We start from the raw sequence: 25,917 nt of genomic DNA on the forward strand, positions 1-25,917 counted from the left end.
GAGGATTCCACAAAGGGCAGGGACACTTTCCATTAGATCAGGTTGCTCCAAGCTCCCACCCACCTGCAGCCAGCCCAAACCCTAAATGTGAATAATGAATCCTAGCTCTCAGGGTGATGCTCAAGAAAACACCTTGACATTCCCACAGGATAATCTAAATCATCTCAAAATAGGATCATAGAAGGATTTGGGTTGGACAGGATCTTAAAGTTCATGTCATTCCACCCTCTGCTATGGGCAGGAACACCTTCCACTATCCCAGGTTGCTCCAAGCCCTGTCCAGCCTGGCCTTGGACACTTCCAGGGATGGGGCAGCCTCATGGAAGTCCATTCCAGTGCCTCACCACTCTCACAGGGAGGAATTCCTTCCCAACATCCCATCTAACTCTCCTCTTTTCCAGTTTGAAGCCATCACCTCTTGTCCCATCACTCCCTTTCCAAGGGGCTCCAGCTCTCCTGGAGCCCCTTGGAAGGGTCTCAAAGGTCTCCTTTCCCTACTCTGCAGGTGAACACCCAGATCTCCCAGCCTGGTCCCAGAAGAGCTCCAGCCCTCAGAGCATCTCCGTGGACTCCTCTGGACTCACTCCAGCAGCTCCACATCCTCCCTGTACTGGGCCCCAGGGCTGGAGCAGCTCTGCAGGTGGGATCTCACCTGAGCAGAGCAGAACACCCCCTCCCCTGCTGCTCATGTTGGGGGCTCAGCCCAGGCTCAGGGGTCTCTGGGCTGGGGCAGGTCCAGCTCTCACCCACCAGCACTCTCAAGTCCTTCTCTCAGGCCTGCTCTCAATCCCTTCTTCTCTGTTTAGCCTGTATTTGTCCTGTGATCACCCTGACCCAGGGCAAACCCATGTTTCTCCTCCACTGGGGAGCATCAAGTGATGAGACAACACAAAAATATCTTCATCTCTCTGCAGTTTATTGGTACTGAAGGGCCCTGCGGCCAGGGCACTGGCAGGAAGCAGCTGATTCACACGACAGAGGGGGGCAACAGGGCCACACACTCCAGGCAGGAAGGAGAGGAGGGAAAAGGATCCATAAAACATTAAAGCTGCCAAATTACTCCACCTGGGGAAGGTAGACAACTCCAGAGACCTGTTTCTCACTCCTAAATCTGACTATGGGACATCATCTCCTTCCTTCTGTTCATGTGGGCTCCTGACACAGCTGGAGCAGGATGAGGGAGACCCATGAGGGGTGCGGGGGAAATACAGGACTTAAAAAGTGACAGGAAAGAGCAGTTTTCCAAAGGCTCCTCCTCAGCTGGTGCAGCAGCGCCGGGGAGCTCTGCAGTGCTGAGAACCCACGAGGGAGATGTTTTACCCCAGTGGGGCTCAGTGAGGGCCAGGCTAGGCCAGAGGGATGTGTCTTGTTTTCAATCTCACTTTGGGGAGATTTCCCCCAGAAACAGTTTCTTTCCTCCTGAATACTGATGGGGATGGAAGGGGCTGTGCTGCTGGTGGGAGGAAGAGGAAGGTGCTGCTTTCCCTGGGAGGACGGAGATGAGGGCTCAGTATTTGACTCCAGAGGATTTGACCGTTGTGGTGGTGACGCATCGCCGCACAGAGGAGGAGCCCCCGCCAGCCATGAAGTTGCCACCTGCAGTGCTGCACATCCTCCCGCTCCCAGAGGAGAAGCCACCACTGAGGATCCCTCCTCCCACACCACAGCTGCCACTAATGATGTTCCCGCCACCAACCGTGCACACTCCACCGCCAACCGTGCACACTCCTCCACCCAGGCCATTGCTGGCTCCAAAGCTGCCAGATCTGCCTCCGCACACGGTGGTTCTGCCCACCACAGCTGGAAGAGAGGGAGAGGCTCATTGAACCCTAGGCAACATCCTGGGAATCTTCACAAAATCAAGGATAAAGGTAATGGGGCAGAGAAAACAATGTGCGGATACTTACAGACATTCACGTTGGAGGGGTTCTCTAAGCAGAGCCTGTGTAGGGAGAGGAACATCAGTTGTAAATCTATATACAGTCAGAAGCAAAACTCTTCCCCAAATATTCCTTTTATATCGTGTTTCATGTAAGATCAATCAAGCCCCCTGAGAAGTATTCCCCATGGGAATCATGTTTCTGTTTTGGGCTTCAAAATTTGGAGGAAAAAAGGAAAGTAATCAAATTTTAAATGTTAAATGTGTTGCAAGGGATGATAAAAGCTGAATCTGACCCCAAGGGGGGACAGAACCCAGGCCCAGCCAATGGTGGCAGGCCTCACCTGTTCTCCTCCCCTTCCAGCAGCTTCCTGTACATGGCAATCTCAACGTCCAGTGCAATCTTGATGTTCAGCAGCTCCTGGTACTCCTTCAGCAGGCGAGCCAGCTCCTCCTTATCCTTGCTCAGGGCACATTCCAGCTCCTCCAGCTTCCTCCTGGCATCCTTGATGGCCATCTCCCCCCTCTCCTCAGCCTCAGCGATGGCTGACTGCAGCTGCTGGTTCTGTGGAGAAGAAAGTAAATTTCCTAATTCCCTCTGCCCACCCTCTACTGGAGCATCCTCATGGCACAAACTGGAGGGAAAAGAGAAAGAAACCGTGAGACACTGGCCAACCCCCACCTGCTTCTTCACATTCTCGATCTCAGCCCGCAGCCTCTGGACATTCCTGGACAACTCCTGGATCTCAATCTTGGTGTTGCGGAGGCTGTCCCCATGCCGGCCAGCCGTGCTCTGGAGCTCTTCATACTGTAGGCATGGGGACAAAGGCACCCATCAGGAACACAACTGACCAAAAACTCAGGTGGTTTTCATGCTCCAGAAGCCTTGACCCCTTCCCAACTCACCCGGCTCTGGTACCAGGCCTCAGCCTCAGCCCGGCTGCTCTGGGCGATCTGCTCGTACTGGCGCCGAACCTCCTCGATGATGCTGTCCAGGTCCAGGTGCCGGTTGTTGTCCATGGACACCACCACGGACAGGTCCCGGCTGATCGTCTGCATCTGAGACAGCTCCTGCAACCAAGACATGAGTCAGAGGCACCATCTCAAGCCTAAATCCATCCAGACACCCCGTCCAACCTCAGTGTCCTTGGCCACCACACACCTGATAAAAATTTCAGCCCCCCCTGGAGAAGAGAGAGCTCCTACCTCCTCGTAGATGCACCTCAGGAAGTTGATTTCATCTGTCAGAGCTCCCACCTTGGCTTCCAGCTCGACTTTGGTCATGTAGGCACAGTCCACATCCTAAAGGAAAGATCTCAGAATTGGACCATGGCTTCCTTTCATCGCACAAGAACTGTTGGCTCTTCCTGTTGGGATCTGCCCATCTTGGAGATGAGTCCTTCCCATGTCTTTGCCTCCTGTCCCCTCTCACCCTATCCCTGCTGGTGTCTTCCAGACTCACCTTCTTCAGCACCACAAACTCGTTCTCAGCAGCCGTGCGACGGTTGATCTCCTCCTCATACCTGTGGCAGGGGCAGGACAAGGTGAGACTTTGAGACCCCAAGTCACCCCACCCGCGGGGTCTCCGCATCAGCTGCGCTCTCCCGGCTGGTCCCTCCCTGTGTGTCCCCGCACTCACTTGGTTTTGAACTCCTCCACGTACTGCCTCATGTTCTGCAGCTCGGATTCCAGCTGGCCCCGCTGCCCCAGCAGAGACTCCAGTCTCCTCCGCAGGTTCTGGATGTAATTCTCAAAGATCACATCCAGGTTTTTCCTTGGCCCTGACGGCCCTTGCTGCTGGAGCAGCTCCCACTTGGTGGAGAGCACCTTGTTCTGCTGCTCCAGGAATCGGACCTACAGCCAACAAAGGCTGTGTGAGACATTCACCAGGGAAACATCCCACTGCTCAAACCTCCTGGGAGCTTTGGAAGGCCATGGATCATTCCCCAAAACCCTTTCTATTGCTTCCAAGGGGAAAGTTACTCCCTTTTTTTCTCCTTTTTTTCCCCATTATCCTTAAATTTTTCTTTTCTCCTCCTGTGTTTCTGCTCGTTCTCTCTTTTTTTTTTTTTTTTTTTTAGGAGGTAGCTATTGAAATGCTTCCATTCCAATCTTACAAATGTTTTCCAATACCAGTTGGGATTTTTTAACATCACTTTTCAGGAGCATCTGATCCTTTTTGACCGACCATTGAATGAAATCCCCTTGGTGTCCATATTCAAGAACATTCCTCTTATCAGACACAGAAATTATTCCATATACACATATATTTAAAAGACATGGAGCACGTTTATAGCCAACATTCTCCCAGTTCAGATAATTTAAAGGGAACTCATCTGCACTTAAACTGAAAGAAGAAATGGTTGGGATTGTTTTTAAATGTAATTCCTAAATTTTAAGTTTCTTGTGAAAAAACTATCGCAGAGAAAGGACAACTTAAAGAAACACTTTGGTCACTGAGTACATCCCCATGCCTTTGGCCTGTCTGCACTGTAGTGAAAACCAATGTGAATCCACCAAACCTGGAGAAAGTTGTTCATTTCTCTGTGAATGCTAAATTTTGACACGTCCTCAGGAGGAAACCAGATAGAACCCAATGGAAAAAATCACATCCCAACACTGAGCTGAGAAGGACAATATTTCCTTCTCCAGAGCACAAGGAATTTCTGCAGTTTTCCCATTCCCAAGCAAATGCAGGTCCAACCTCTCACCTTGTCAATGAAGGAGGCAAACTGGTTGTTCAGAGTCTTGATCTGCTCCTTCTCCTGGCACTTCACTTGCTGGATCTGAGGGTCAATGTCAACGTGGACTGGCCGCAGGAGGGTTGGGTCCACCTGCACCGGTTGGATGCCTCCAGGGAACCCAGGGCCACCTCTGATGGGGCCACCAAAGCATCCCATTCCTCCACCAATTACACCTCCTCCAATGCCACCAAATCCTCCTGGAAATCCTCCACCAAAGCCACCAATTCTACATCCGTAGCCACTGCCATAAGAGCTGCCCATGGAAATCCTTGTGCTGCCCCCCAGGTTGTGGAGGCTCCGGCTGCTGAATCCTCCACAGCGTCCACTGCCACCTCCAATCCCCCTGGATGTGGAGAACGAGCTGTAGCTGATCCTGCTCCGGCTGCCGCCTCCAAAGCCACCACCAACAGCAGAGCAGGAGCTGAATCCCCTTTTGCTCCCAACTCCGAAGCTCCTGCAGACAGACTGACGAGACATGACTGCTTCTCCTCAAAAGAGCCGAAACTGGGGAAGATGAGGAGATCCACAGAGCTGAGCTGGTGCTGAGGACAGAGAGAAGTGCTCAGAGTCTTCTCTGGCTCCACAGCTCCAGGCATTCCCTTTTATCTGCTCCTGGAGGTGGGCTGGGACAACTTGGGCGTGAAGAGGAAACAAATTTACTGTCTTCATCAGCTTGGTGCGGTTAACAGATTTTTGCCAAATTGGTGACTCCACCCAGAAATCCGCTTCGCCTTGCAGAAGGAAAAGCAGGAGCACTGAGGCAGGTCTCTGTGAGTAAGTGGACTCCCATATCTTTATGTCATCTGGAAAAATATATTTTACAGTGATGTTGTCATGTTCTTCCCTCCTCCCACTTCTCTGCCTGCTCCTAACGACTCCACAGGTTGTCTGACTCCAGATTTTTTGCCTGACACTCCACACCAGGCAAGGATTTTGGTGAAACCCAGACAGAATGAGGCTTTCACAATTCCCCCAACCACACACCACATCTCCTTGTTAAGCAGAAAATTCCCAGTGGCTTTCCAAGTGGAAAAATGCTGCATCATTAACATTTAACAGGGTCAGCATTTCTGTTTTATCCAGAAAGATCTGCTTAGTTCCTTCCTAAGAGCATCAGGTGGGATTTTTCTCTCCAAAATCTGTCCCACAAAGTCTGAGACAGCCAGGTCCTGGGATTCTGAGGACCAGAGCAAGAGAACAAGGATGTTTAACTCTTTGCTTGTGTTTTTCCAATGACCACAGGGATTGTCAAGCCACAGAGGATGGAAAGGACGCTCCAGGCAGTAGATGTTGCAATGATGACTGACAATAATGTTTCCTTTCATGCAGCAGCTCCCCTGCAATGGATTTGGATACTCACATGAAGGACATCTTGCAGGTATTTTCTGAGCTGCACTAATCAAATAAATATTTCAGTTACATTTATTAATTTTTTTTTTTTTGTAAAAAAACACCAACATTTCTTTCATTCTTATTTCCTGAAAATCATGAATAAAAGTCAAGGGAAATATATATCTTAAAGCACTCCAGCAGTCAAAAAATATCCTGTTTTTAAGCTTCCAATGGCATGTGTTGAGTTTTCATGGTCACACCAGAGAGATTTGGGCAGGTAAATGCGTTTGAAAGCATCCCTAGGAATCAGCTGGTGGCCATAGACACAACAAACACTTTGGAAAACCAGCCAGGGAAAACACTTCCAAAAGCCACTGGAGGAATCAGAAACATGAATGTTATTGATTGTCACTGGGATGAGGCTTCTGGAGCCACAGACTGTGTGGAATGGGAGGAAGGAGAGGACGTTACCCTTGACGGGGGTTCAAATGTTGGCCGAGATTATCCCACCCTTCGGGACTCAACAGTTGGCAACAGTTCTTCAGCAACTGAAGGACGCAACAGCCAACCAACAATTATCCCTCCATTAATGGACTAAACAGTTGGCAAAGGGCTATCCCACCCTTGAGGGACACAAGTCATGGTTAGCCAGGTGTGTGTTCCTGCAGCTGGAGAATGGACAGCATCCCCAAAGCACGGAGGGGATGCCCTCCTTTCCAAAAGCAGCTGCAATCAAGATGGGCTGGTTTCTCCATGGTCATCTCCCAGATGGAGCTTTAAGCTCTCCAGACCATCCTGCAGCCCAGCGCACTTGCTCATGACGAGCAGCCCAGGCCAGCTGCAGAGTGGCTCAGGTTTAGGTGGAGAAAACAGGTTGTTCCTACTCCTGGCCTCCCTCCCAGCTGCCAAACCCATGGTATGAAAGCACCAGGACTTCACTGGAATATCCCACAAAGAAGTTCCACAATGAGGAGGAAGATCTGCAAAGTCAGCCAGATGCCTGGGTGCTGACCACACTCAGCTCCTGCAGATAAGACGCCCAGATTGAGTCACTCTGACGTCTTCAGACAAGATGTGCAGATTATTCCAAAACGGGAGTCACCTGAGTCTCCTCCAGGTAAAACTCAAGAGGCAGCTGGGCTCCAGCCATGCCCTCAGATCTCTTGTGCAAGGAGCTGTGCACAGCAGAATCATCAACACCAGGGAAAATGTGAACTCGGCAGAAAACATGGATCGAGACTGAGCCGCGCTCCAGCTTCGCATCTGACCCAGCCAAGAGCATGGAGGAGGTGTTGCAATGACTCTTCACAGCAGCGCTACAACGCCGTGTAAAGTTCGTTGTAAAGTTTAGAAGAAACAGGCTCTTAAAATTATACACCGAAACAGGTGATTAAGCACCAAAACAGGTGACTCTTGCCCCAAGGCAAACCTCAAAGTGCTCCTGGCACAACACCAGCTTCACACAGGCATTGCCTACACAGCATCTTTATTTGGGCCAAACGCAGCCGCAATCCCAGCTCCAGCACCCTTCAAAGCAGGGAGAATCCCCTTTTCCAAGAGCCCACTGCCTTTCCTGGACCTCTTCCTCAGTCTGCAGCTTCCTGTCCCACTGTGGGAACATCAGCAACTCCCAGAGGCTGTTGTGGGACTCCTGAACCACCACTGACAGCATTTTCTGCCTCTTTGATCTCTCCAGGTGGTGGAGGAACCACAGATCAAACACTCTGGACTCCCCTCCCAAACCCCCACCTTGAGCTCCTCCAAATCTCTCCCTCCTGCTCTTGGAGCAAGGATGAGCCACTGGGGAACTAATTGGCTTCTCAGGGAGAGGATGGTACCTGAGCTCATGGATGGGGATGAATCACCCATCATGTCATCTTCCAATCCAATCATGTCATCTTCAAATCACCTTCCCAGCCCATCATGTTCCCACGGCTGGTCAGGGATGGTACATGGCTCTCCAGTGCTCCCCCTGCTCTCTGGGTGCTGAGCTGTGCATCCCACCTGGCCATCCCACAGCCCAGGTGTGCACTAGAGGCAGGTGCTTCACCAGCATCCTGATCCATTGTTATCCATGTTCACCAGCTCTCCCACCCAAGGGGTTCCTGCCCTGCCACTCCCTCATCACAGCCCGAAGACCATTCAGAAGGAGACACCTTAGATGACACTTATCCCGTGTTGGCTCCCACCTGCTGCTGCTGATTCTCGTCATCCATCAGCCCCTGTGGGTCTCTACTGGTCTGGCAACAAGGCACTGGGAATGTTCCTGCCTAAATCCCAGGACCCAAGTTTCGGCAGACCCTTTGCAGAGCTTCCAAAATCCAGCAGGGATTGAGAAAGTCCCTTTCCTACAGCTTCAGGAATTGGAGGGTTGCCACATCTGGAGAGAATGTGATGTGGGCGCTGAGGCACTGAGTGCCTCCGTGTGCCTAAAGCTGAGCTCAAAAAACTGGGACAGGGCAGCTTGTATTAGCTCAATGACTGGGAAGATACTGGAACCCTTTGTGCTGGGGGTTTCCAGACACAACAATTGAAGAAAAATGCTGTGAGAGTAACTCTACAGAATTCCAGGGATTAACTGGATCATTCACTATGTCATGAGATGCCTAAAAATTGAGCAGGCTACTGTATTCCTCAGTTTGGTCTTGTCCTGGCTCAGTTACTGAGCACTGTGTGAACTGAGCATCCAGCACGCACCACCTGGACTTGTGCGCTCAGGTGAGAGTCGGTCATCACTTGAGCTGTGATGGCTGCCCTGGTCCACCCGCACCTGTTCACCTCCATCCAAGCACAGGTACAACACACTGAGCAAAGGATGACCCCCAGCTTCGCAACAAGCTGCTTCCCCAAAGTGTGAACCGCCCTGCCCAGAGTGGCTCCCGAAGCATCGACACAACAACATCGTGAATGTTCTCTGCAATTTATTGGGAATGGCAACATCCTGGGGAAGGAGGGCAGGATACACACACAGAGGAAGGGGAGGTGGGGACACAGAACAGGAGGAGAGAGGAGGAAAGAGGAGTTTTATACACATTTGCCACAAGAAATGTACAACACAGCAAGGAAGGCAGAGCAGCCCCTCCTGCCAGGCAGCTCCCGGTGCCGGGACACCCACGGCATGGCCACCAAACCGCCGGGTGGGACCAGAATCTGGGACAAGCTGGGTGGGAGGGACACAGTTCATCCCATCGCAGGACACCGGAGCTGGGCTTCAGGAGGCTGGGCTGCTGTCAGGAAGAGAGAAGAGGAGGTGCTTCTTTCCTTGTCAACCTTCGGGGCTCAGAATCTCACTCCCGAAGATTTGACCGAGGTGGTGGTGACACATCTCCGCACGGAGGAGGATCCCCCGCCAGAGCCGCACATCCTTCCGCTTCCAGAGGAGAAGCCGCCGCCGTACATTCCTCCCCCCATCCCACAGCTGCCGCCCATGCTGCCTCCTCCAAAGCTGCTGCCTCCTCCGCAGATGCCGCCTCCTCCCATTCCTCCTCCCATGCCGCTGCCGCCTGCGAATCCTCCTCCCATTCCACAGCTGCCGCCTCCGAATCCTCCTCCCATGCCGCTGCCTCCGAATCCGCCTCCCATGCCTCCTCTGACTCCAGAGACAGTCGTCCTGCCCACCACAGCTGGAAGAGAAGCACAGGTTACTCACCTGTTGCCCAAAAGAAAAAGTTCTACCACTTCTGAAGGACCCCAGGGCGGATACTTACAGACATTGACGTTGGACATGCTGTCGTTGCACAGCCTGTGAGGGAAAATTGGACCAATTATTCCTCTGGGAAATGCATAGCTCTTCAGCTGAGAATTTCCCCTTTTTGTACAAGTTTATATTTCTCAGTTATTCTTAATTCTAAGAATTAGCAACCTATTCAATTTTTTTTTCAGAATTTTCCGATTATTCTTTAAAGAAATGAGCAAACTTTACCTTCACATTCTTTTAAGATGGAAAACCCACTTAAGTATGTTCATGCTTAATATAATTAATACATACTTGGGAATTAGAGCATGAACGACACAAAATCAATCCAGAATTTAGTGTGGATTCAAAGGTTTTACCCACACATATTATAATCTGTTAAGAATTTAGCCAAATAGATGCCAATTAAGTACCTGTTCTCCTCCCCCTCCAGCAGCTTCCTGTACATGGCAATCTCAACATCCAGTGCAATTTTGGTGTTCAGCAGCTCCTGGTACTCCTTCAGCAGGCGAGCCAGCTCCTCCTTATCCTTGCCCAGGGCACATTCCAGCTCCTCCAGCTTCCTCCTGGCATCCTTGATGGCCATCTCCCCCCTCTCCTCAGCCTCAGCGATGGCTGACTGCAGCTGCTGGTTCTGAGGAAGTGAAAATTAGTGTGTGAGATCCCTTCTGCCCACCCTCTACTGGATCATCCTCATGGCACTAACTGGAGGGGAAAAAGGCAGAAATAATCCATCTCCTCCAAAGGGCATGAATTTTCATGATTGCTTTCCCTCTCACCACCCAGCCCCATCCTGAACCAGCACACAGCTGTTACCCAATGAGGCGCTGATGGTCCCTTACCTGCTTCTTCACATTCTCAATCTCAGCCCGCAGCCTCTGGACATTCCTGGACAACTCCTGGATCTCAATCTTGGTGTTGCGGAGGCTGTCCCCGTGTTTCCCAGCAGTGTTCTGGAGTTCTTCATACTGGAGACACGGGGACAAAGATACCCATCAGGGACACAACTGACCAAAAGCTCGGGTGGTTCAAACAGCAGAGACTGTCCCAGGAGCCTTGACCCCTTCCCAACTCACCCGGCTCTGGTACCAGGCCTCAGCCTCAGCCCGGCTGCTCTGGGCGATCTGCTCGTACTGGCGCCGAACCTCCTCGATGATGCTGTCCAGGTCCAGGTGCCGGTTGTTGTCCATGGACACCACCACGGACAGGTCCCGGCTGATCGTCTGCATCTGAGACAGCTCCTGCAACCAGGACATGAGTCAGAGGCACCATCTCAAGCCTAAATCCATCCAGACACCCCGTCCAACCTCAGTGTCCTTGGCCACCACACACCTGATAAAAATTTCAGCCCCCCCCTGGAGAAGAGAGAGCTCCTACCTCCTCGTAGATGCACCTCAGGAAGTTGATTTCATCTGTCAGAGCTCCCACCTTGGCTTCCAGCTCGACTTTGGTCATGTAGGCACAGTCCACATCCTAAAGGAAAGATCTCAGAATTGGACCATGGCTTCCTTTCATCGCACAAGAACTGTTGGCTCTTCCTGTTGGGATCTGCCCATCTTGGAGATGAGTCCTTCCCATGTCTTTGCCTCCTGTCCCCTCTCACCCTATCCCTGCTGGTGTCTTCCAGACTCACCTTCTTCAGCACCACAAACTCGTTCTCAGCAGCCGTGCGACGGTTGATCTCCTCCTCATACCTGTGGCAGGGGCAGGACAAGGTGAGACTTTGAGACCCCAAGTCACCCCACCCGCGGGGTCTCCGCATCAGCTGCGCTCTCCCGGCTGGTCCCTCCCTGTGTGTCCCCGCACTCACTTGGTTTTGAACTCCTCCACGTACTGCCTCATGTTCTGCAGCTCCGATTCCAGCTGGCCCCGCTGTGCCAGGATTGATTCCAGCTGCCTCCGCAGGTTCTGGATGTAATTCTCAAAGATCACATCCAGGTTCTTCCTCGGCCCTGATGGCCCTTGCTGCTGGAGCAGCTCCCACTTGGTGGAGAGCACCTTGTTCTGCTGCTCCAGGAATCGGACCTACAGCCAACAAAGGCTGTGTGAGACATTCACCAGAGAAACATCCCACTCCTGGGAGATTTGGGAGCCCAGGGAATCATTCCCCATCTATGTCTCATTCAGGCAATCAAGCTCCTGAAGTGCATGAGAAGTATTATTTAATTTATTTTTTATTAGACAATTAAGTTGTGAGTCATTCTGAACTTCTCCCTTGGGGACAAAGCAGTGTTCCCAGTTGAAAACATCATCCCAATTTTCCTTAGCATCAGGGTTGGACTTTGCCATCATCTTTCCTGCACTGAAGTCAAGAAAGATGAAATTTTTATTCCCTAACTGCCCATGCATTCTCTTTGGAGGGATTCTCTATTTCTTTGGCTTTTATTTGAAATTAAAATAATCCAAGAGTATTGGAAAGGGGTTTAATGCTCTGCAGTTTCTAGAATCAGGCTTTGAGAAGTAAGTTTCATCAAAAAGCAAATCCCAGCAATGAGAACTCTTAGGATAATTAAATTTACAATGATGACTCTGTCCTGAATCACCCAAAATGAGGCTGCAGAAGTGCCTTGGCAAGACAATCCCCAGAATACCCTGCAGATGTTCTGTTTAATCTTCCATTAGCACAAAACCTCCTCTATTGTTCAGTGTTACTTATTGAGTAAACCTAACTAATTACAATTTGATGCTGAGGCATTGGTCTGACAACTCCAGCAACTGTTGGTAGGTGAAAAAATTCCCAGTCCATACCCCAAGGAAGTTGTTTGACATTCCACCTCCAAAAAAAACCATCCTAAACTCTCACCTTGTCGATGAAGGAGGCAAACTGGTTGTTCAGGGTCTTGATCTGCTCCTTCTCCTGGTTTTTGACTTGCTGGATCTGGGGATCAATCTCAACGTGGACCGGACGCAGGAGGCTGGGGTCAACTTGCACTGGCTGGATGCCTCCAGGGAAGCCTGGACCACCAAAGCCACCCATTCCACCCATTCCCCCACTGCTCATTCCACCACCAAAGCCACCCATTCCTGCCCCACCACCCATTCCACCACCCATTCCACCACCAAAGCCACCCATTCCCATTCCTCCAACACCCATTCCACCACCACCCATCCCTCCACAGCTCATTCCTCCACCAAAACCACCCATCCTGCCACCGTATCCACCACCACCATAACATCCGCCCATGGCAATCCTTCTGCTGCCCCCCATGCTGTGGAGGCTCCGGCTACTGAACCCCCCACAGTGTCCTCCTCCGCCTCCTCCCCGGGATGAGGAGTACGAGCTGTAGCTGATCTTGCTCCGACCACCACCGCCTCCAAATCCACCACCAACAGCAGAGCAGGAGCTGAATCCCTTTCTCCCCCCGACTCCAAAGCTCCTGCAGACAGACTGACGAGACATGGCTGGTTTTTTCCAAGTGGAATCAAAATCCAGAAGAGCAGAAAGACCAACAGAGTTGATAAGGGCAGAAAGAAGTCTGCAGAGTCTTCTCTGGCTCCACAGCTCCGGGCATTCCCTTTTATCCGCTGCTGGAGGTGGGCTGGGACAGCTTGGGCGTGAAGGTGGAAAGCAATTTAATATTTTCATCAGCACGGGGTTGTTGACAGATTCTCCATGAGCTTTGCCATATTTGGGGCTCCCAGAAACACGCCCTGTAATCTAGAGGTGAATAAAAAAGAGCATCGAGACACGTCTCCATGACTAAGTGGAATCTCGTATCTTTATGACATCTTGGAAGTCAATTTTATCCATAATCCCCTTTTCTGCAGCCCCTCATTGGCTATCCAGCTCTCATTAGTGACTCCCAATAATTCCAGATAGAGATCTCCCTATCAAAGCTCCACAGAAAGGCAAAATTTTGATGAAATCCCATCTATAATATGGCTTTCACAATTCCTTACACACACCCTTAATCCCCTTTTTATATGTTAAATTGCATTTGCGTTTCAGGAGATGTTTCCCAATCCTGAATGGGAATTCACGACACCAAAATTTGAGGAGACTCAGCATATTATCCTGCTAGAGAGGAAAAAAATCTCCTTGGAGCATGTGGTGTCACTACAATGGGAGTGTCTTCTGCCTGCAGACTAAATTCCCTCCACTTGCAACTCCGCAAATCTGGGACAACCAGCTGGAGCTCTGGATGATGCTGAAGCAGAGGGAAGAATGTGACTGGAATCATCCCACTCTCCTCAGTGTTCTGAGGGTTACAGGGAGTGACAGCTTGAGGAAGAATGAAGGGACACATTGGGAACCCTTTGGCAACAATGTCAGAGACAGACAGACAAATACTATGGAGGAGGAGCGACAGATTAACAATTTGAAGTGGTGAGGGGTTCCTGCTACTCTGGTGAATCCCACGACCTCTGAATTACCTGTTTTTTCCCAAAAATGAGATGACTGACATGGAAAAACCTGCTGAGAAATGGAGCTGTTACAACCCCCAAGGCACAGTATAACCTTTTGCTTCCAAATAATTTATTGTGAAGGGAATGTGGTTTAGGAATGTGGTTTAGAAATGTCTTTTATAGAATGTCTCTGAAATAAACCCTTTTTTTTTTCATGTTACATGTAAATGAAATTTAATTAATTACAGAAAATACAAATAATATCAGTGGGTTCCAAAAAAAGTAGATTCTAGTTTAAAAGGAAGCCAAGTCTGTAAATACTATTTAAGAGGCATTCTAAAGGTTTTATCTACCTGAATATTATTAATTAAATACCTGAATAATTTAATGAAATAAATAGAAAATGAATGTTCACAATTTCCTAGAAAACAGCACGAGTAATGAAAAAAATGACAGAAAATGCACATTCTAGTCCTTGAAATACTTAAAACATGAATTTAAGGCCATTCAAAAGACCTGTATATGAACACAGACATTCAGAAGGAATTTTCAGAGTCTTCAATGAGATCTGGGCAACTAAATGTGGTTTGAAAGCATCAAGAGGCATCAAAAAACAAAATGTCCCTGACTGTCACTGGGACGGGAGCCCCCCGGTCTGCATGGAACAGGGAGGGGAGAACATTCCCCTTGAGGGAGTCAAGGGTTAGCCAAGGGTTATCCCACTCTTGGGACACTCAACAGTTGGCCAAGAGTTATCCCACTCCTGAGGAACTCAGTAGTAAGTGACCAAGGGTTATTCCATACTTAGGAACTCAGTAACACTTGAACAAGAGTTATCCCACTCCGAGCTCCTGGTTGGTCAAGAGTTATCCCCCTCTTAAGGGATTCAGGTAAGAGTTGGCCCAGGATTGTCCCACCCTTGAGGGGCAAGGTTATGGAGCTTTGAGGGGGACCAATGGTTGGCCAAAGGTTAGCCAGGTGTGTGTTCCTGCAGCTGGAGAATGGACAGCATCCCCAAAGCACGGAGGGGATGCCCTCCTTTCCAAAAGCAGCTGCAATCAAGATGGGCTGGTTTCTCCATGGTCATCTCCCAGATGGAGCTTTAAGCTCTCCAGACCATCCTGCAGCCCAGCGCACTTGCTCATGACGAGCAGCCCAGGCCAGCTGCAGAGTGGCTCAGGTTTAGGTGGAGAAAACAGGTTGTTCCTACTCCTGGCCTCCCTCCCAGCTGCCAAACCCATGGTATGAAAGCACCAGGACTTCACTGGAATATCCCACAAAGAAGTTCCACAATGAGGAGGAAGATCTGCAAAGTCAGCCAGATGCCTGGGTGCTGACCACACTCAGCTCCTGCAGATAAGACGCCCAGATTGAGTCACTCTGACATCTTCAGACAAGATGTGCAGATTATTCCAAAACTGGAGTCACTTCAGCCTCCTTCAGGTGAGACTCAACACCAAACTGATCCTTCAGATCTCTTACATAAGGAGTTGAACATGGTAATATCAACATCAGGGAAAATGTGAACTTGACAGAAAACGTGGATCGAGACTGAGCCATGCTCCAGCTTTACATCTGACCCTGCCAAGAGCTTCCGTCATGGATCTTGCACAGAGGAGGTGTCACAACTCCTCACATGGCACTACAATGCTGTGTTCTGGATTTTAAAGCTGAGAAGAAACAGACTCTTAAAATTAAGCATCAAAACAGGCGATTCTTGCCCCACACCAAACCTCAAAGTGCTCCAGGCACAATACCAGCTTCTCAGAGCCTTCTCAGCATCTTCTTGTTGGGCCAAACGCAGCCACGTTCCCCAACCCTGGCACCCTACTCCTGGGCTTCCAACAGGAGAATTCTCTCTTCCAAGAAGCCTGTAGTCATTCCCTGTTGCCTTTCCTGGACCTCTTCCTCAGTCTGCAGCTTCCTGATCCATTCTGAGAACATCAGCAACTCCCAGAGGCTGTTGTGGGACTCCTGAACCACCACTGACAGCATTTTCTGCCTCTTTGATCTCTCCAGGTGGTGGAGGAACCACAGCACAGCTCAGATCAAACACTCTGGACTCCCCTCCCAAACCCCCACCTTGAGCTCCTCCAAATCTCTCCCTCCTGCTCTTGGAGCAAGGATGAGCCACTGGGGAACTAATTGGCTTCTCAGGGAGAGGATGGTACCTGAGCTCATGGATGGGGATGAATCACACCTTCCCAGCCCATCATGTTCCCACGGCTGGAATCATCCTGGGGCAGATGAGTTTGTGGCTGACTGCAGCCAGTAGCAGGTGCTTCACCAACATCCTGATCCGTATTCACCTGCCCTTCCAGCACTGCACACGGCAACACTGGTGCCATCTCCTTCGCCTCACACAGGTCAAGGTCTCCTGCACCTGGAGATGATCTCAATGGAACCTTAGAAGCAGCAACTTAATTACATTGATTGGTCCAAGGGGTGCAACACCTCCCATCTAGAGGAAGGTGTCCCTGTTCATGGCAGGAGGTTGGAATTGGATGATCTTTAAGGTCCCTTCCAATCCAATCCAAATCATTCCATTATTCAATGATTCCAGGTCTCTGACCTGGGCTCTTATTTCTCATTGTTCAGCTGGAGGATCCAGACCTCCACCATTCCAGATATAGGCTTGTGCCTCCAGGTGAGAGTCAAGAGCATCATCTGAGCTGGGGCACCTGCCCTGATCCATCCCCACCACTGATCTGTTCCCTCAAAACACAGGGACGGACAGGAGAGCAACCTCCTCTCCCACCCCGCCCAGAGAAGCTCCCAAAGCAGCAACACAACGATAACGTGAATATTCTCTGCAATTTATTGGGAACGGCAACATCCCAAGGAAGGAGGGCAGCCCACAGAGGAGGGTGGGAGGTGGGGACAGTACATCTGGGGAGTGCATCGCACTGTGTCATGGGAGCTGAGCACTGAAGGACAATTTTGTTCTCCGTAGGAATAGTCCAGGTGTGTGTGAGGTGTCCCAGGTGTCACTGAGAGCTGGGACTAGTGGAATGGAAGCTGGAGATCCAGGGAAGATGTGCTGGCAGCACACCGGGGGCTCCCAAGTAAGCAAAGCTGCCCAGAATCTGCACCCTGTGCCAGCTTCTCCCCCTAATCGCCGCCCGAGATGCCCCCTCCCCAAGGGACGAGTCCCGCTTGCCCCACACCCACCCTGACCCCAAAGGCCTGGAAAGAGAATAGCAGGATGGACGCACACAGAAGCACCCCAGGGACACAGAACAGGAGGAGAGAGGAGGAAAGAGGAGTTTTATACACATTTGCCACAAGAAATGTACAACACAGCAAGGAAGGCAGAGCAGCCCCTCCTGCCAGGCAGCTCCCGGTGCCGGGACACCCACGGCATGGCCACCAAACCGCCGGGTGGGACCAGAATCTGGGACAAGCTGGGTGGGAGGGACACAGTTCATCCCATCGCAGGACACCGGAGCTGGGCTTCAGGAGGCTGGGCTGCTGTCAGGAAGAGAGAAGAGGAGGTGCTTCTTTCCTTGTCAACCTTCGGGGCTCAGAATCTCACTCCCGAAGATTTGACCGAGGTGGTGGTGACACATCTCCGCACGGAGGAGGATCCCCCGCCAGAGCCGCACATCCTTCCGCTTCCAGAGGAGAAGCCGCCGCCGTACATTCCTCCCCCCATCCCACAGCTGCCGCCCATGCTGCCTCCTCCAAAGCTGCTGCCTCCTCCGCAGATGCCGCCTCCTCCCATTCCTCCTCCCATGCCGCTGCCGCCTGCGAATCCTCCTCCCATTCCACAGCTGCCGCCTCCGAATCCTCCTCCCATGCCGCTGCCTCCGAATCCGCCTCCCATGCCTCCTCTGACTCCAGAGACAGTCGTCCTGCCCACCACAGCTGGAAGAGAAGCACAGGTTATGTCCCCTTGCCCAGTCGCAGGCTCTGTCTCTGAAAAGACAGTCTGATGCTTTTTCTGAAGGACCCCAGGGCGGATACTTACAGACATTGACGTTGGACATGCCATCGTTGCACAGCCTGTGAAGGAAATTGGACATTTTAATTACCCAATAAAAGAGAGGTTGTAAAAACTTTAAACTGTGTTTTGACTGTCAAATCATTTTCCTGGTTCATCCTCCTAAACCACTTTGGAATCACTAAAAGATTGGAGGAGGGAAGGGGCTGGAAATTCCTCTTACAATGAGTTTTCTCCAGATCTGAGGTTCATTAAAAACTCACCAGTCACAGAGATGGGGCAGCAGCTTTACCATCTCTAGGGAGCCAATTATGCATCCTGACCCCCAGAATACCCCCACAAATTATCAATCACAACATCTACCCATTAGCCCAAAGAATTGGTTTGGGATTACAGTCAATATTCCAGGTGTAGATCTCAGCATCCAATGAGAGCTCAGTTGTTTACCTGTTCTCCTCCCCCTCCAGCAGCTTCCTGTACATGGCAATCTCAACATCCAGTGCAATCTTGACATTCAGCAGCTCCTGGTACTCCTTCAGCAGGCGAGCCAGTTCCTCCTTGTCCTTCTGCAGGGCACTCTCCAGCTCTTCCAGCTTCAACCTGGCATCTTTGAGAGCCATCTCTCCCCTCTCCTCAGCCTCAGCAATGGCTGCCTGCAGCTGCTGGTTCTGGGGAGCAAAACAAGAGCTTTCTCAGACTTCATTTTGTCCCTAATGACCAGTCCTCAGACCCCCAAGAGGAGAAATCAGGAGACAAATAAACATCTGCATGAAGTGAACTTGGGGTGATGGAAGGTTTCTGCCCCACTCAGGGTCTTTTGTGTTGTAACCTGCTGCCATCTTCCCCTGAGACCCCAACCAGCCCCTTCCTTTCTTCATAGCCTCTATCTCAGCCCTGAGGCATCAACCAATCCCTACCTGCTTCTTCACGTTCTCAATCTCAGCCCGCAGCCTCTGGATGTTCCTGGTCAGCTCCTGGATCTCAATCTTGGTGTTGCGGAGGTTGTCCCCGTGCCGGCCGGCCGTGCTCTGGAGCTGCTCGTACTGATGGCACCCAAACAAAACCACCCATCAGTGACACATTCCTGGTACCTCTAGATCTGTCCCCAGTTTCAAGGCTCGGGTGACACTATGAGGACCCACTGCACTGCCAGTGGATGCCCAGCTCAATGTTCAAGGTGGCTCTGTGGCTCAGTCATGGGGTTTGAGCTTTGAAATGGACCTTGGTGACACTAAAAAGCATCTCTTGGCTTCTGAAAAGCCGCTTGGGCTGGAATTTTCTCATTAAGGTGCATTTTGCACCATTTTATTGAGAGGTTTTGATGTCTTAAGTTTTAGCGTTCATATTATCCAGATTCTGTACTGCATTGGCACATAACTCTGAACTTCATATAAAGTCTTAGCAAGTTCTCTTCACAGTTTAGTAAGAAAAAACAAGCATCAGGCCCAAAAAGTATAAACAACAGCAAATTTAGGAGAGCACTCTGAAAGGATGGGACTGCATAACCTGGAGCTGGAATTGGAGAATTAACCTCAATATGTAAATAGACCAAAACTTATAAAAGTGTGAAAACTCGTGACCCATCATCCATCTTGGGTCCATCTTGGGTCCATCTGGTCCTCGGTCAGGCACTTGTACTGCCCAAGGTATATCATTTGAAGGCCTTTTTAATAAATACCTACTTTATTCCTTTAACACTGTCTGGCCTCTGTTCTAGGCAGCCTCTCAAGGCATCAGTTTGTGCCACGCACCTCGGTGAGTTTGGGATGCACTGGGAACAGTGAGTCAGATCCCTCAAAAGCAGTTCAATCCCTCTGGACCTTGCTTGCACTACAAGCTCCAGCCCCGTTAGCTTGAAAAGGTGTCTCACCCAGACATAAATTATTGTAAACCACCCAGCCACACCCAGGAGTCTCGACTGCTCCCTGACTCACCTGGCTCTGGTACCAGGCCTCAGCCTCAGCCCGGCTGCTCTGGGCGATCTGCTCGTACTGGCGCCGAACCTCCTCGATGATGCTGTCCAGGTCCAGGTGCCGGTTGTTGTCCATGGACACCACCACGGACAGGTCCCGGCTGATCGTCTGCATCTGAGACAGCTCCTGCAACCAGGACATGAGTCAGAGGCACCATCTCAAGCCTAAATCCATCCAGACACCCCGTCCAACCTCCGTGTCCTTGGCCACCACACACCTGATAAAAATTTCAGCCCCCCCTGGAGAAGAGAGAGCTCCTACCTCCTCGTAGATGCACCTCAGGAAGTTGATTTCATCTGTCAGAGCTCCCACCTTGGCTTCCAGCTCGACTTTGGTCATGTAGGCACTGTCCACGTCCTAAAGGAAAGATCCCACAGAAAATAATTTTCTTCCTCTTGGGAATCCTTCAGGCTTGTGGGAATTGCCATCTGTGCTGAGGATTTGGTGTTATTCACTGGGACATCATTATGTTTATATATTATTCAGTAACCATATATGTAAATAATTTAAAATAAATAATGTTATGGTGTCCTCCAATTATGCAAATTAAATATAAGGGATTCCGGATATCAGCTGGGAGATCTTAAAAACTCCACAATTCCCATTCAAGCACAGGTAAAGTGAAATATTGAGAGATTGTTTTGTGGTGCCTGTGACTCACCTTCTTCAGCACCACGAACTCATTCTCGGCTGTCGTGCGCCGGTTGATCTCCTCCTCATACCTATGGAGAGGGAAAGTGCAAATTGCATTCCTGGACTTTCCTGCCTAAGGCCATTAGAAACAAACTAAAAGGGGAAAAAAAATCCCTAAATTAAAATATTTAGACTGAAAAACTATCTCTGCTACCATAAAAAACAGTTGGGGAAAATTATAGTGACCAAAAGGCTGTTTGAGCTGCTCCTGGCTCCACACTCACTTGGTTTTGTAATCCTCGACGTACTGCTGCATGTTCTGCAGCTCCGATTCCAGCTGGCCCCGCTGTGCCAGGATTGATTCCAGCTGCCTCCGCAGGTTCTGGATGTAATTCTCAAAGATCACATCCAGGTTCTTCCTCGGCCCTGACGGCCCTTGCTGCTGGAGCAGCTCCCACTTGGTGGAGAGCACCTTGTTCTGCTGCTCCAGGAATCGGACCTACAGCCAAGACATGGAGAACCCACCATCACACAGGAACAGCTCCCACCAAAACGTCTCTTGCATCACTCAGAAAGTTTTGCATGGTGATCAGAGAACCAATTAACTCTGTTTTTTTCACTTTCTGTTGGTGCCTAAGCTGCAAAATCAGGAAGAGAAGGAAATTTCTAATATTTTTCTGCTCAAAGGAGTTTTTACACATTGCCCTTACTCCAAGTCCATCCCCATCATAGGTAGTGTAGAAATCTGATCTCCAGCCTAGATTTAAAAGCTTGGAGATTTGAAAGAGAAAAATATATAAATTAATACTTAAATGGGAGGTTGTTTGGACAGAGAGTGGTGGAGGAGGAAGAATCTGTGCCCGAAACTTGCGGAGGTTGAAGGTGTTGAACCTGCTTGAGAACGTAACCTCAGAGTAGAGCTTGGTGCAACAGGACAGATGAAAGCCCTGGAGACATTGCTTTGATCTTGTGTGGAGGAGAGATTCCCATCTCTTCCCTTAATGAAAAGGCTCTGCTCAAGCTTCTCTGCCTGCTGGGATTTCGCTCCAGCAGGACATTTCTGCACAACTGGAAAGTTCCTCCTAATTCTGGCCTTAATCAGGCACAATCCCACCCTCTCACCTTGTCGATGAAGGAGGCAAACTGGTTGTTCAGGGTCTTGATCTGCTCCTTCTCCTGGTTTTTGACTTGCTGGATCTGGGGATCAATCTCCACATGGACCGGACGCAGGAGGGTTGTGTCAATCTGCACTGGCTGGATCCCAGGGCCACCTCTCCCAGGGCCACCCATGCCAAAGCCTGGGCCACCAAAGCCACCCATTCCTCCACCACCCATCCCGCCACCAAAGCCACCCATCCCACCACCAAAGCCACCCATTCCTCCTCCACCCCCCATTCCACCTCCACCCATTCCTCCAAAGCCACACATTCCTCCTCCTCCTCCACCCATTCCGCCCCCAAAACTGCCAAGACCCCCATAGCTCCCGCCAAAGCCGCCCATCCTGCTGCCGTACCCGCCACCGTAGCACCCGCCCATGGACATCCTGGCGCTGCCCCCCATGCTGTGCAGGCTCCGGCTGCCGAAGCCCCCGCACCGTCCTCCACCTCCGAACCCCCTGGACACGGAGTACGAGCTGTAGCTGCTCCTGCTCCGGCTGCCGCCTCCAAAGCCACCACCGATTGCAGAGCAGGAGCTAAAGCCCCTTCTGCTCCCCCCTCCAAAGCTCCTGCAGACAGACTGACGAGACATGGCTGGTTATCCTCAAAAGAGCCAAGAATGGAGAAGCTGAGGAACTCGACGGGATTGTGGGTGAGGAGGTGGGTGGAAGAAGGGAAGTCAGTCCCTCTGGCTGGAGGGCAGCGGACGCTCCCTTTTATGTGTTTTTGGAGGTGGGCTGGGTCTGCATGGGCGTGAAGGAGGAGACAGGTCCTGTCTTCATCAGTGTGGCGTGGCTAAAGATTTTCATCTCCAATTTGCCAAACATTGACCCGACCCAGAAACACACCCTCTAATGCAGGAGAAAAGGCAAAAAAGATACAAGTGGGGCTTCCAGCACTCCATGACTAAGGAATCCTACAACTTGTAGAGCAGCAAAGCCTCCCTGGGATACACCAGGCATTTTTTTTTTCCACCTTTCATCCACTGGGGATTTTTCCCTGCTTGTGTTTATCTTTAAATCTCTCACTCCAAAACCCCATTGCAGGCAAGCACTGCGATTCATGCCAAGTTGTAGCATGGCTTTCACAATTCCCAAAACACACCTAAGTTACACCCTCAGCCTTCTTTTTACTTGGAAAATTGCCTTTGGCTTGGAGAATTGAGTTTCTCAATCTACAGCCAGGGCTCAGCAAATTGCATTTTGATGAGGCTCTGCACCTTCTTGATAAATAAAACCTCACCGGTGACGAGACGCTGGTGCTGGCACTGGAAATTCATTTATTGTTGGACTAAAGCATGTCCCACTGTCTTCATGCCAAGATATTCTCAGCACTGGTGAGGAAATATCCTATCTGGGAAACCTGCGTAGGATTTTCTGAAAGCTTCAGGAGATGCCAGGCACTGGCTGCCACGGTGGGATGTGCAGGAAGATGGAGGGATAGCCCCGAGAACGCAATGGGAGGAGGGATCCCAAACCTTGCTGTCCACATCACAAGCCCTGGAACAATTTAAATGCAATTAATAGAGCTCAAGTCATTTATAGAGATGTGAAAATCTGGAGAGCACAGGGCTTGGAGGAATCACCATTCTTTTCAGCTGTTTCACTTATTTTGGTGTTTATATGCAAATATATCTTTGGCAAATGTAGATTTTAGAAAGGCAGGAGTTTGTTGAAATTCTCCAGTCCCGATCCCCAGCTGAGGATGGATTCAGACTATGATCTGTCACAGAATTCCAGAATGGTTTGAGTTAAAAAGGACCTTAAAGCCCATCTCACTGTACCGCCTGCCATGGGCAGGGACACCTTCCACTATCCCAGGTGGCTCCAAGCCCCATCCAACCTGGCCTTGGACATTTCCAGGGAGCGGGCATGCACCACCCTTCACAGAATCATGGAATGATTCAGGCTGACTCTGTAAGTCATTTAATCCAAAAATCCATCACAGATCCACCCTTTTGCTTTGCTTATCAAGCTGCAATTAGTCTCATTTTCTTTTTTAATAGAAAAAAATAGATTTCGCTGTTACTTTTCAACATTTTAAAGCCACCTAGGCCATATTGAAGTCCAAACCCACAGCTCTGGAGGCACCTAACTGTGCTGGCAGCCATCTGGTGCAGGTCTCGGATTTCTCACAGGACACATGTTAATTAAGAGCTTCTGGAAAATCCACACCAGCAACTTCTGGTAGTATCAGATGTTTAAATACCTCTGAAAATATCACCCAGACACCCATTTCCAAAAGTGCCTTGGGACCCGGACATGCAGCTGAACTGGCATTTCCACTGGAAAACATGACATTCCCTGTGTTTTTCCCACCTCCGGGACCTGTGTGGGTCTGGGAGGACTCAAGGAGGTGGCTTGGGAGGGATAGATAAGGCTAAGAAAAATCATGGAAACACAGAATTGTTAAGGCTGGAAAAGACCTTCAAGACCATCAAGTCCTACTTTTGAAAAAAATAAATATATATAATATCAAAATCTCACTGTGAGAGCAAAGGAAGGGAGGGGTTGGGGGTTGCACAGAAGTTTTTATAGGCAATAAATCAAAAAATAGACAAGAAATCAATACACAGACAATAAAAATGGGGGCTGAGGCACTGTCCCCCAACAGCCCAGGCAAGACCCACCTCCCTCAGTGTTATCAAACCTCTGGTTACGCTTTCCTGGGGGATTTTTGTTGGGATTTTTTTCTCCTTCTGTGGGCGGGATGACACGATCTGAAAGTTCTCCTGTTCCCAGGGGAGAAGAGTTCCCGAGTCAGCAAACGGCAGAGCCCTGAGCGCCCATGGAGAGATAACACAGGGCGTTGAGTCATGGCCATGACTCCAGCCAAGCTTAGGAAATCGAACTGGGATTTGGGTGTCGATATCACCTCCCAGTTCAAACATGATGGGCAGAGCTGGAATGGCTTGGGTGGGAAAGGAGTGGAAAGATCATCCCATCCCACCCCTGCTATGGGCAGGGACACCTTCCAGTAGACCACACTGCTCCAAGCCCCATCCAACCTGGACTTGGGCATTTCCAGGGATGCAGCAGCCACAGCTTTTCCAGAAAATCCATTCCAGGACCTCACCACCCTCACAGGGAGGAATTCTTTCCTGATATCCCATCTAATCCTGCCCTCTTCCAGCTGGAAGCCATCACCCCTTAGCCCATCATTTCAGGCCCTTTCCAAGTCCCTCCACAGCTCTCATGGAGCCCCCAGTGAAGGAAAATGAGCTTCAGCAGTCACTTCCCACCCAAACTGTTCCAAGATGCTGTAAAAATAAACAGGTCTTGAATAACTGAGAGGAAACCATGAAATCACAGAATCATGGAATGGTTTGGGCTGGAAAGGACCTTAAAGTTCATCTTGGTCCATCCCCTGCCATGGGCAGGGACAAACCCTGATGAATCCAGTCCTATTTTCAGACCATGGAAAACATTGTCTCTCCTCCAACCAGAGGCAGGAATTATATTACCTCTGTGTCTGGCCTGGGATAATTTTTCCCTAATTGCTGGTGTGATCTCAGGAATAAAAAGGGAGGGATTTGTAAGGATGTTTGTTTTAGCGACGGCCTTTGTGCTCCTGGAGAAGCCCTTTGTCTCTCCTCAGGCAGGAGTCACTGCTGGAAGCGAGTTTGGATTGGGGTGACTCGGAGGGAAGTCAATGCCTTTTCATTCAACACCACTTCAGGTCACTTTTACAACTCCCTGAATGTTTAACCATCGCTCAAACCATGTCCCCACCCAAGCAGTGACAAGCCCGTGCTGGCAGCATTGTGACATTCCATTGTGACATTCTGCCTGTCACTGCTGGTACTGGATGTCTTCAGCCTTTACCAGCTCAGAATGGAACACGGGAGAAATGGGATGAGTCACCCCAAGCACAGTCTGTGGTTGGCCAGGGATGTGATTCAAGGACTCCTGAGCAAGAGATCAAACCACAGCAGGAGTTTGGGGATCGAAATTTATCCAAATACTCTGCTTTTGGGGAGAGGTGGGGTTTGATGGAGTAGGGGGGGAAGGTCTTGCTCTTCCCATGGTCTCAGTTACCCTTTGGAGATGCCTTAAGAGCAATTCATGTATCCTTGGTGAGTCCAGACAGTAGGAAAAGCTGCAGGGCCATCTCCAAAATAATGGATACCAAGGAATTAGCTCCAAATTATTTTGAGGGGTGATGACTGCTCTTCCTTCTCCCACACCAACCATGGTAGGATGCTCCTAAAGCACT

General features: G+C 50.2%; 1 protein-coding gene and 1 long non-coding RNA gene across 2 annotated transcripts; both read right to left on the minus strand.

Annotated features, from left to right (window-relative positions):
- Positions 1–1,507: 1,507 nt before the first annotated feature.
- LOC128801442 (uncharacterized) lies at positions 1,508–22,365 on the minus strand. Its single transcript, XM_053967320.1, has 27 exons — positions 21,668–22,365; positions 20,830–21,044; positions 20,574–20,634; positions 20,174–20,269; positions 19,874–20,038; positions 18,857–18,982; positions 18,387–18,607; positions 17,967–18,001; positions 17,774–17,863; positions 12,453–12,730; positions 11,460–11,674; positions 11,283–11,343; positions 11,027–11,122; positions 10,726–10,890; positions 10,492–10,617; positions 10,063–10,283; positions 9,663–9,697; positions 9,243–9,578; positions 4,591–5,111; positions 3,519–3,733; positions 3,342–3,402; positions 3,086–3,181; positions 2,786–2,950; positions 2,562–2,687; positions 2,224–2,444; positions 1,908–1,942; positions 1,508–1,800 (listed from the first exon to the last, which is right to left on the minus strand). The coding sequence occupies exons 1-27, from the start codon at positions 22,292–22,294 to the stop codon at positions 1,508–1,510; spliced, it is 4,902 nt and encodes a 1,633-aa protein (XP_053823295.1). The 5' UTR covers positions 22,295–22,365.
- Positions 22,366–22,969: 604 nt separating this feature from the next.
- On the minus strand, positions 22,970–25,420 carry LOC128801460 (uncharacterized). Its single transcript, XR_008435189.1, has 3 exons — positions 25,166–25,420; positions 24,332–24,479; positions 22,970–23,201 (listed from the first exon to the last, which is right to left on the minus strand). It is a non-coding gene; the product is annotated as an uncharacterized LOC128801460 (long non-coding RNA).
- Positions 25,421–25,917: the final 497 nt, after the last annotated feature.

This window comes from Vidua chalybeata, chromosome 30 (genome assembly GCF_026979565.1).
Source record: "Vidua chalybeata isolate OUT-0048 chromosome 30, bVidCha1 merged haplotype, whole genome shotgun sequence".
NCBI classification, from domain to species: domain Eukaryota; kingdom Metazoa; phylum Chordata; class Aves; order Passeriformes; family Viduidae; genus Vidua; species Vidua chalybeata.